The 12830-nt window shown below is 36.5% G+C and overlaps 1 protein-coding gene across 1 annotated transcript; it reads left to right on the forward strand.

Moving 5' to 3' along the window:
• The first annotated feature begins 1192 nt into the window (after nucleotides 1–1192).
• Nucleotides 1193–1594, forward strand: LOC146139878 (toll-like receptor 2). The gene has a single exon (XM_083392543.1). It carries the CDS (start codon nucleotides 1193–1195, stop codon nucleotides 1592–1594), a length of 402 nt encoding a protein of 133 aa, XP_083248669.1.
• Nucleotides 1595–12830: the final 11236 nt, after the last annotated feature.

The following is a 12830-nucleotide window of genomic DNA, read 5'->3' on the forward strand; positions in this document are numbered from 1 at the left end:
TCTGTATATTGAACAATATTCCTTTTCTTCGCTTAAAAATCTTAAGAAAGTTGACCTGAGTCATAATCCAATCCATGCAATATCGCATTTAGCATTTCAAGGACTGTCAAAAAATATGGACATTTCCGTTTACGGATCCTTTTTTGACCCTGGAATGAAACTGGACTTTTTATCCGAAATACAGAATAGAGTCAATTTGACAATCGGCGGTGGCGACAGTGGGCTGTACTACTTATTGAACTGGTGTCTAAGTCACAACTTTACGTTTGAAAACGTGCAGAAACTTGATATTTCCGACATTGCAATTCCAAGTTATCTTCTTTTGCAAAACGATTTTAAGTACGCCATGTTTCCTGCAATTACGAGGTTGGTTTTGCACAATGTAAATTTAAGATGGGGACTAAACGGTAACCTTCTGAAAGGCACACCATCAATCACTTACTTAGACATTAGTGAAAATTATCTGGAATTGTTTCCCTACGCTGCGCTTTATGATTTGCCAGTCTTGGCCACATTACACATAGATCGAAACCTAATCGATTCTCTAAACACTTCGCTGACGTGGTGCTGTCCTCATCTTGAGAAGCTAATAATTCAACACAATATTATTAAATCTATAGCACCGAAGTCGCTAAACCTGCCAAAATTATACAATCTCGATATCTCGTTTAACAAACTTCAGGATTTGTCGCCATTAGTGTTTACGAAACAGGTTTTGTCCCAAATAAAATACTTGGAGCTTCGCCACAACTCAATGTCTTGTCACTGCTCCATGAGTGAAAATTTTGGGTGGCTGATACGCTCAAACATGCTTGATCGCCACATCTTTGTATACGGTTTCCGACCTTTCTGTCCAACCCAGAGGTCTGAATATTTCGGCGGCTGTCTAATGTGCGATACAACAGAGGGAAAACATGTAACTATTTTTACTTATAGCTTGTCCTCCTTTTGTCATTATAACTCAGCCTTGCTTAGCATGTTAGTATCCTGCGTAGTTAATCTAATTATGTGTGTTGGAGGCCTAATCGGTTTTAGCAAAAAAGTTAAATTACTTGTTGCAAAAACAGTGCACAAGAAAATACGGAATTGGAATGTTGATTCCGCTATGCTTTCAGATAACCAATCTGTTGACACTGCTGATAGCAGTTTGATATACGCACATCACGCTTTCGTAATTTATGACTCCAACAATATGTCAGTTGTTGATTTTGTGGAGAATCACTTTGCTCAAAAACTGCAGCACGGCACTCCAAGGCTGGAAATCGGGATTATGGGCCAAGACGACTTTTGCGGAATCACGCCCCTTAACCAGCTTCTTTTGCGAATGCAGTCCAGCCGAAAAACCATCCTTATCTTGTCCAAGAACTTTGGCCTTTCTCGCAAGTGCAAGTATATAATATCGGTGTTAGAAGATTGGTCGTTTTCTGGAAACCGCGATCGCTGCGTGATAGTGAACTTCGAACAGGGCGCCGGCTGCGGTTCCTTTGTCAAGTTTAAAGCAAGGAAGCATCCACACAGCGTTGTGCAGTATCCAGGATCTGTTGAAGACCTGGAACTGTTTTGGGAAGAGTTGCGCACATCAATTTTACTCTGAAACTCTCATTTTAAATCACCTGTTGTAAACCACTTAACTTTAGGATAGTTTACCTTTGCCAAGTAGGTCAAACCAACAAATCTCGAACGTTCCTGAATTATGGATGAAAAAATTGTCCTAATATTATTGTTAGAAATAGACCCGGGCTGAATATTTAATTTCTGTTTTATGCTATATTTAAAGACAAAACAAAGACTTATTTAATTGTGCAATATATCATTTTTTCTGTTTTTGTTTAATTTTCTTGTAAGACCAATTGATTTGTTTATCGACTTCTTGCTTCAGGCTACCTAACTCGTTGTTTATATTATTTAAGTCCACACTTGGATATTTAGTGTGCACAATTGGCTGATAGTAATTTTCAAAAATTTGGTTTTAATGTAAACCTAATCTAAACTGTAAATCTCTTTATAAATGATAATTTAATTGAAAAATACATTTTGTTTGTCGCCATTAAACGTGCATGAGTTCCATTTAATAGTGAAAGTTACAGTACTGGAGTTTATAAACGAAAATGGCCTGAAACTATTATAACTCGATTTCAAATTTATGCTGTTCATTAGCGTAACAGAAAAATACTTTACAATCTCACCCCTATTTAAAATTGCGCACCCTTTTTTGGTTGATTCGTCAATTTGGCAAATCAAAAAAAACAGTTTTGGGCTATTTACAACTACAAAAAAGCACTTCCGTTTTACACACATTTTCAAAACATTAAAGGACAGTCATTATTCTTTACGTGATTTTGGTGGAATTATTTATAATGTATTTATTGTCCTAAGTTGCGTAATTTTTAGTCATTCGTACAATGTGTAAACAAGAAAAATGCGTAATGGTTCTATAAAACATTTCATAATATATAGATAAATATGTTTGAGTAAGAAAACTTAAAATAAGATTCATGACAGGCGACATTTAGAAATGTTACTGTGAGACCCAAATATATGACAAATTATGAATAATCGGAATAGAATGAAACGGGAGTGGTTGACTTACTTGCAAGGATAGTTATTTGAAAAGCATCTTTATAATTTGAAAAACATCTTGATCATTTGAAACACATTTTTAGAACACATAAAATTACAGCGTGAATGGCGCAACACAATGGAAACGAAATAAAATGAGGTGCATAGAATTAAATGTAAATGTAAAGCAAAACTTCATGACAAGGGACTGCGTGAAGCAAGCGAAATAAAAAGTGGAAGTGAAAAAACGCGAGTGATAGATTTGAAAGTTACTGTGACCTATAGCTTTTATTGAGAAGCGTCCTGTTTGAACCCAGGTGCTTTGAATTAAACACATTCTTAATGGCTGCATTTAAGCATGGCGCAAGTTGACCTGGAGAGACTTTCAGCTTTAATATGTGGGGTTAAGTATTAACTGTATTTAGCCTAGTAGCATTGCTTAACCTAAATTCAGGAAGTTCGTCATACTATTGATTAATTCTATTATTAGCGAAGGCGTACAATTCGTCAAAATTAAATTTAGAAATTTTTAAATATTGTTTTCTACAAACCATGTCATTAAAATGTATATAAAATACGAACCGCCTAATATATTATTTCTTATTTCTTTTTATCATGTTATGCGCAATGTTTATAGTGAAAAAAACTGTTTAATAATTATATTGAACACAGATTGCATGGTTAAGGATCGCATTTGTGGAAATCCCAGCAGAGTATAGAAGTCATATATAGTTTCGATCTAAGCGTCCAACATCGAAACCTAACTTAATCAAGCGACCCATGGTAAATTTATTGAATTAGACGCACACGGAAACTGATGAGCGCCTGGCAGGACACAATAGGTCGCCCGCTTTCCTAGTCCCGGGCTTTTTGTCCGCAGAAAGTCCCGTGGTAACATTACGAGTTTCGCCGTTGATTTTTCGCCGTTGAACCGCCACATCACTTTTGTCCATATCGGGCATTTGAGCTTTCGTATTAGGAGCCCTTATCTCGTCTTGCTCGGTTTTCTCAAGGCCTTTTAAGTCTCGAATCGACCTCTGATATGCGATGGTCTGACGCAGGCTTTGATCGAGGTTTATTGAATAGCGACAGAGACGTGTCGCTGTCTCCTTTCTCATGACACCTTTCAGATCTTTAAGGAAGCTGTAGAAGATATCTGGGTCGCCATCAAGTGCCAAGAGGCGGTTGTTTTCAAAGCAGCGCATTTCTCTTGAAACCTTTTCACTTGAAAAGATCAAATACCGTGATTAGCCCAAATGTAAACTCGCATACATACAATGACCAGTGGCATGAGGTTGCGTTGCTAGCAATTTTCCCCGTTAATCGTGCAAGTAAAGAGTTATTTTTCTCATGTTTGAATGTAAGCGAACAAATCAACCCAAACGTTTAAGTTTGCCTTTTGATTTAACTTTTTTCTTATATATACATCAACTAACAGCACCATATATTGTACGTTTAACCAAGGGGTGTCCAGCCCAACAAAGTTTAGCAACTATTTTTTTATCTAATATTAAAAGAGTTTTTATACAAAAAATAAAAACAGTATAGTGCTATAATATCATGAGTAATTCCTTGTTGTCGTAATTGCTATGATTGTTTTGTATTGTGAATAAACAATGACAATTGGTGGTATAACAAATTTAGCTTTTTTGACAATTGTCTGTATGTTTCGGAGGCTTGCGTGCCAATTTTTATTAGGTTGCGTGCCACATTTGATACGCGTGCCTCATGTTCGACACCCCTGGTTTAAGCAATATCGATCCGAGCATGGCACCAACGTTTTACCCTAATAGCGAAGAAAGCGCAGTTTAAGGAAACACTTTGAACTTATAAGTCATCAGAAAAGTGAAGTTAATCGTACAGTAAATATCTCAATTAGATTCTTAAAAATCTAAAGTTCAAATCCTCCATGAATAGGGAAATGTATAGGCATATATATCATACCAGTAAATGTCGAAAAGCGTCTTCTGGTTTCCGATTCCCTCTTCGCTCCTCCCGGCGCTCGATCTCTGATCTGCATCTTCTATCACCTGGAGAATGTAGCTCATCCTGTACGGCCACTGATCCGTCAGGATTACCCATCTAACGAGTTCCTCGGCGAACTCCTGGCACCTACGACCTGTTTGCAGACGTTTTGTTACAAGATTTAAGTTATATGGTCCTGCTTTCACCATTTGTTTAATCTTAGCCTTACATCGTATAACTTCAGCATTTTAGATCAGTGCTACACAACATGGGATCGCGACCTTCCTAGGGTAACATAACAAGTTATAAAGGTTGCCTTAAATTATAAATTTAGCTCGTATACAATTGATTTATGTCTTTACAGATAATGTCACAAGTTATGCATAAGTTATTTGTTTAAGATATTAAGTCTTTGGTTGTTGCAGTATCCAGCGTTACTCTAAAACAGGGGCGGGTAACTTCTCTAGTCGGCGGGCCTGATATGGGAAAATGAAATAGCGGGCCGGATTCCTGATCGATATGTTAATTGTATTTCGAATGCCATAGCCTACATTCTACATGTTTTGTCGCACAATGGCGGCTGATGTTGTTCTCTTTAAACACGGCAACACTTTCATTGTACAGCAAACATGCGGCTTTGTTGCCGAGTTAAGTAAAAAAGTACTTCGGCAACCAATCATTGTTAAATTTGCAATTTTACGTTTCTCGGCAAAATCCAAAGGAAAATATTGATTGCAAATTCAAAATCTAATTTGAGAACACACAATATGGCACCATGACAGAATAAGAACTTAATCGTCTGAATAAGACATAAATCGAAATAAATCCGAAATTCTTTGGAATAATTCAATGAAACATTCACACAAATGTGTGTTAATAACTGAGATCTAGCCCTTCGAAGCTGCTTTTTGACCAACGACTACGGCTTACGTATAATTAGTACACCGAAAGCCATCGCAGACTCGCCGAATCTGTTGATCTATGATACAAGCAGAGCAGGCTAGAAAAACAACTAACCTGTAGTGAGGTTCGAACTCACGACCTCCGGTCAAGCCGGGACCGTCGCTCTACCAACTGAGCTATGCAGGCTCAGAAGGGAACGAGTAGAGAAACAACCATGCGCTAATGCTTGCTCAATCTGTTAGTACAAGAAACCTCATAGAAGGGGATCCACAGTACTATATCATTTAATCAATGATATAATGTCAAAGCGCAAATATTAAACATTGCGTTATCGTGTTTTCAAAAGATGTAAAGGCAATATTGCAAAAACAATATAATTTCGCGCAAAAAAATTTCGACTCCCCCTGTTGTTATAGCCTGTTAAAATTTATAAAATATGAATGAAAATAGTCCGAAAGGGCGATAGCTTTTATCGTTTATCTATAAGTTAATTTAATAGGGCGGTGATACCGTGGATTTTCAAAAAAGGAACTATAGAAGATTCGCGCGCGAAAAATTTTTGCAGTTTTAATGTTAAAGTTGGCAAAAAACAGAGTTTGTATGTAGGAATTATGCCTAACCCAAACGAAACCATTAAAATCACTGCAAAAAGTTAAAATATTGAAGTCGAGCTCGCGCCCCCTTAGAATTGCTTGGCGCCGCCCTAGGGGGGCGCGCCCCCCCGGTTAAGAACCGCTGTTTTAAACATTATCTGTCATCTTTATTGTCTTTAGTTATGCTTTATTATTACATCATAGCTTGTTTTATGATGTCTATTGTGACATCATAAAGCATCTATTATTTTGTACTACCTGCTATCAGCGAATCGTTCGCATTAGTTAGAACAGGGTGGTCCAAACTCAGTTGCCATTTCAGCCAAATTGATCTGGTTAATTAAACCTTTTTGCGCGAAATGATAACGTCTTTGTAATTTAGCGATTGGGGCGTATGCAACATCTCATTTACACGTACATTCTACGCTTATAAAATGCAGTCTTCTAATTAAAATTTTTGTCAAATACGCAAATTTCTCGCGCTTCGCGCACACCAGTTTTCACAGTCTCATAACATTCGATTTTATTTGCGCACAAGTTCGACGACAGAAGCAAGTTTCTGGAGCGCATCTGTCTTTCGATATTACTTTGTGACGTTATCTTTAAACATTTCATGCCTCGACCAATGAAAAACGTTGATCCGCTCCTGGTACGCATTTAGTCTACTTTATGTGGCCCGCAAAGAATACGCAAGAAATATTGTGGCCCGCGATGCAGTCAACCGTGGACCACCCTGAGTTAGAAGGTTGTTACATTAGAAAGAATCGTGACTGCACTAGTGTATTACAAGAAATATGGGTCAACTGACTCTTGAAATTTTATAGGGCCGCGAAATATCAAAATAATTGCAACGGGTCCGCCAGGCAAAATTTTTAGAAAAGTTTGGGAACCGCTGGGTTAGAGAATGTGTTAGCGTTGAAGTTATTAGGAGAGTTAGTAATGTACTTAGGGTAGGGGTTTAGGGTTAGGTAAAATGTTTTATATGAATATTCTGGTCATTTAGATCTTATTCCGACGGGTTTATGACTTATTCTGATTTAGACGGTTTTACGACTATAATGTATTAGTCCATTTTGGTCTTTTTCTGAACTGTGTGTTATTTCGACGTTGATATTGTTTTGTTTCGTTCTTATGGTTGTAGTCCCAAAACAAAAAACTAAAGAATAACTAACAATCACTATTATTTGATGTAGTAAGCCAGTAGTGGAGGGATTGCGGCCGCGGGCCACATTATCATGTAAGACCGGAAACTGACTGCGGGCCGCTTAAATTCCCATCTTGGGCCATATGTTGCCCGCCCACGCTCTAAAATTTTGTACAAAAGCGAAACTGAAGCAATTGTTACTATTGCAAAATTATAAAAAGACTAAACTCTTATGGGGTGGATGATTTAGTTCATAAACATGTTTAAGGAAAATATTAAGATCAGACGATAAAACAATGCATTTTGTCAGACCGGTCATTCGAGAAACACAACAATGGTTGGTGAATCACGTGAAATTTGTATGGTTAAAACGGAAAGAGTGATGCATTCGGGATTCCCTGGTATATGTGGCGCAGTTAGCTACTCAAGTTTCCCAAGAGATTGTAGAAAAAAGGCAAATCGAACATTTAATACGCAAAGATTTTAATTGTGTATTACAACAAACTGTTAAATATAACCTGTAAAACCTTAAAGGCGTCGAAATAGTAAGTCCCACTACACTTTGTTTTTGCTATTACAAAAAGTAAGGTTTTGCAATCCAATCTTGGCGAGCAACCGTCTATAAAATGATGCTATTTAAGTGGGCGCTATTAATCTATGAACAGTAGCCTACTACAACACTGGCAGTAAATTTGGACCTCAAAGCTTGCAGGTTGTGATTTTTTGTTTTTAATTTCTTAGCGACTTGTAATTTCTTTACCTGCACACAGTTCTTGAAATTAGGTTATGTTGCGAGATAAACAAATTTGTTAAACATAATTAATAGGAAGGAATATACCAAACAGGCATACGTTTGCTTTAAGTGTTGAACTTTTGTACATGAAAAACTAGTCGTATATCGTTATAAATTTCAGGCCTTACTTTTTGTAACTTGTGGTTTGGACTCATTGTTTCCATCAACAACATTTTTGGCAGTAAGCGTGGATTTTTGCAACCGTTTGTTGCTGAAGTAAGCTTTCTTTAATTCCTAGCAAATAAAGCATTTTTTTCAATTGCTTTTTCAATTATTATAGCCACATTTTTAGAAAATATATCATAAGTTTCCGACGTTTACCTCTTTTTCTTTGCATTTAATTATCACCGTAGTGAGCGAGAGGACGTTGAATATTCGTTTGATGCTCCGCGGGTTGCCATGAAGATAGCTCCTGATTTTTGGTTCTTTCAGAAATGCTCTGACAAAACACGCGTTTTTTAGCTAAATAATTTTTGTTTTACCCCCAATATATTTTTTTTTGTCATACAGTAGGTGCTTCTGTAAGATTTAATACAGGGCTGTGGAAGTCGGAGCCTGATTCTGCACTCAATTAAGACTCTATTCGAGGCTAGACGATTCCTAATTCCGACAAACGCAGTATGTTTTAACGACGTTATGGGTAAGTGAATTGTATGACACCTATATAAGTGGATCGCTGATTGGGTTATGGGGATGTGTGAAATACAGGGTTGTTGAGTGGGAGCCATACACAGGGCGATAAGTCGATTTATTGACTGGAGTCGGACTTGAGTCAGAATATAGACCCTTTTCGGCCGAAGTCGGACATTGATTGTTTTGACTCCGCAGCCCTGATGTGTCATGTTATGTCTTTAAACATATAGAGTGTAGCATTTAGCTCAACAAGATTTTTCCTATAGGAATGTAAGGGGGACATATATATTTCTACAGATGATAATATTAGATAAATAATTATCTCAGCGAAAAAATAAACGCAACAAGTTGGCATACGAGGTCGGAGGAAATTGTTTGGGTGACCAGTTGTGTAATAACGAAAAAATCCACAAACCTGCAAGCGAACATGAACTCTTTAGGAGACTGTTCGTTCAGTTTACTTTTTATAACATGTTCCTGTTTGATTTCGGGAACTGGTGTATACGGCGGTGTTGAATCTGTGGTATCAGGATGCAATTATTTCTATGTCTATCGACTAACTCCACAGTTTTAAACTGCATATATTTCATCTATTGTGCAGGTAAACATAACGTCTCTCAAGATTTAAACCCATCGTAAGTTGCAAATAATTTATCACTTGTTATAAACAGTAAGACATTAAGCAAAGTTTCGCGAAAGACAAGTAACCGCAAATCGATTTTGTCGTTTAGGCACCCACCCTCACTGTAATCAATAGGACCAGAATCGACTTCATCAAACGCATCACTGTCGTCAGAGTCTAAACAAAATAGTTGTTTGGTGAATAGTAGACAAAAATCAAATAACAGACTTGAAAACCATCTAGATTCTATAATTTTAGTTTTCATCAACCCAAAGCGGTTGGTGCTTAGATTTGTTTCATTGAATTAACACACCAAGTGTGGCCGATTGGATAACATAGTTTTACAATGCAAAAGAGGGGCAGGGGCTTTGGAATTTCAAAATGCGATTATTATTATTATTGTTTATAAGTTGTATTATTGTTTATCAGATTTACTAAGTTACTAATGGAATAATATTGACTTGTATATAAATATCTACTGATCTAACACCGTATATACATATTAATACAATATCACAGGTAATCCACTCCCCCCCCCAAACATATGTTTTTTTAAGTATCTTAAAAACGAAATCTTAACAACAAATTCACAAAACCATATTTCACGTACCCGGGTGCGTCGTTTGATCTGCATCATTTAGAAGAACGGGCTGATTAGATTCTGCAGCATCTCCATCGATCGTCTCTGTTCCTTTAACCAAAGAAAATCCGTTGAAAAACACGTAAATAAAGGCAATGTGACGACCGTTTGTGCAGTTATAACGCTGAACCATGAGTCGGACATCTTTAGGCTATATTTTAGCAATAACAATAAAAACACTGCAAAGCACACAAAATGGTCCCCACGTAACTTTTAATTTAGATTCAAGGAAAACATTATTTTACGTCAACGAGATAAAAATAACGTATTTTTTCTTTGAAATACACAAATCCTTAACCGCACAAGAATCGATGTAAATAGAAAAACGACATTTCTCACATTAGTCTAATCCAGTGATTTTCAATAGTACGCACTTTTGCGGCAAAATAATTGTAATGCGGATGACAACGTGGTGCGGATGAAAATGGTGAATATATTATTATTTTTTAGTATATGTAATACAGTAATCAACTAAGCTGGTGCGCTCATTTATGCATTACAGGTATACAGCGAAATTGGCTCTCAGTGGTTCGGTATAGCTATCTATTTTATATCGGTTAAGGCTCACGATTTTAATACACAAACCCTTTAATCGTTATTTCAAAAATAGGAAAAACTAGAGAATTCAAACTTTAGTGCTTGTTTCGTGCGGATAAAAACTTTTCGAAATAAAAAAGGGCGAACGGTTCTCTTAAAGGTTGTAAAGCAGTGGTCTAATCTAATCGAGATTTGTGCTATTGTGAAGATATAGGTATATATGTGTACAAGCCCGAATACTCTAGTTGCGAGAGTGATAACAGAAAGGACATCAATATCAGTAAATAGAAGAATTTTCTCTCAAAGCTTAAAAAAGGTTACACTTTCCGATAAATAGCCTGAGGGCGTTTCAGTACGATGTTACTCGTAATTCTGTTGTTCAATAAATTAAAAATAAAGCTTTTAATGTTTCTTGTAGTTATAGAAAAGCGTTAAAAACATACCATATAGAATTGACTAGTACTTTTCAACATACCGGTATACTTTAGTTTAAACTTACTTTTTTGCTGTGTTATATTTTCACGTCGATTCGTTGTTTTGTCTGATTGATCTACTAAGCCGTCAATAAATTTCTGTTTTTGATCACACTAAATAAAGAAAAAAAGGAATATGTTTTAGTTTTTGTTCAGGGGGTTATGTTGATGATACATGTTTACTGAAGACGTTAAGTTATATCGAAACGTTACAAGTATAAAAAACTACAAAAATTAAGAAGTAACTTGAAGAAAAGTCATACAGTGAGTATATTTTGTTACTCTTTTAGGTTGGCGAGATGGTACTTACGATGAAATGGCTTAAACTGTACATTAGCCTACAAACAAATTTTTTGATTAACCCAAAGCGAAATAACGCCTTATTAGGAATATTAGTCGGAAATTGCGTTGTGAAAAAGGTCACGGTATTACAAGCTATAGTCGTAAAAAATTGACATACATTATTTGGTAAAGCGCGATCAGTTTTATCGTCTATATCAGGGCTACTCAATTGGCGGACCGCGGTTCGAATGCGGACCTTTTCAATGTCGAATCCGGACCTTATCTGTCTTAGTATTTACTTAGCAAAGCGATTTCTTGGCAAACAATTGCTGCTGTTCATTGAAAACCCCTTTGTATAGTAACGGCATAACAGAATTATCAGTTGAAGCGAAGGACTTATACCATATTAAAGTTTGTATGACTGTAAATTACTTCATGAGAGTCATAACAGACGACAGACCTAAGCATATTTTAAATTTTTGTAATAATAGTTGAGTAGCCCTGGTCTATATAGATTGAAGCAGCGTTTCTCAACCTAGCGGTACCCCTCAGAAATAATAAATAGAATGCGGCACCGCTATAAGATTTTTCCGTAGGTAATTCAAAACAATGGCACAATATGCGGAACTGGAACAACACACATTAACTCTACATAACGTAGAAAGTAAAAATTGGATTTATTCTACTCATCTTTACAAAAAAAGTTGTAGAAGTTGAGCAAAACTCAGATTTTTAAAGATTCTCAAATACCTTTTGGCACACAAGGGTTCCGTGGAACTCTGATTGAAAACCATATTGCATTAAATTATAGCTCGTTGTTTAACGTTGTGTATTTTAAAACATTGCATTCTTTTTTTTATTAACACATCGATAAACTGGCGATAGAATACCTCCGGTAGACAGAACGGCAGGTTAATTATCTTCTTGAGGAACTCGTGTCCATTGACGTTGTCCTCCAGCAGCAAGGAACTCATTCCGTCTTCGATGCATTTCACGGCGATCCTCGAATCCACCGCGATCATGCAAATGAAGGGAGATGAAGGATCACTGAGGAGGATCGAAACCGCTTCCAGAACCGACTTCAGCTAAACAAAACAAGTCACCAACGTGAAAGTTTAGCAAAGTATTTAAACAGCCTATAAGCGATATTATACCTTATGTGTTTTTAAAATTCAATTGACCGTTGGTTCACCTTACGAAAAATGACCGAGATTATATACTCTTATATATAAAAAAAGTTTTTTTGTTGGTCTTTATATAAAGGTGGCTGTCATGATAAAGGTACCGTAATATTTGTACAGATCTAATGAAATAAATATTTGAATAAAGGGAAAAGGGGTTTTAAACGCTTATAATAGATTTCCCTCAGGTACCGGTATTGATATAGAAGCTAATATTGAGAGATTATACCTAAAATATAGCTGTTGCAGTGGTTTAACTCCTGCATTTCTCTTTGTAAGTTTAAAAACCGCGTCAGCGGAACAGTGATCGACTAACAAAATCCTGCTGCCAATGGATTTGGATTCCTAAAATATACGCCCATATATATTTATATATATCTTTGTAATAGAGAACTTACTTTGTTCAAAGCAATCCTGTCTAGGTCATCGATGGTGATGATTACTTTGTAGTCTTTGCCGTGCGAAAACCTGACCCACTGTATCAATTTCGTAATTACATCCACCT

The sequence above is a fragment of the Ascidiella aspersa genome, chromosome 6, assembly GCF_963924565.1.
Source record: "Ascidiella aspersa chromosome 6, kaAscAspe10.2, whole genome shotgun sequence".
Lineage (NCBI taxonomy): Eukaryota > Metazoa > Chordata > Ascidiacea > Phlebobranchia > Ascidiidae > Ascidiella > Ascidiella aspersa.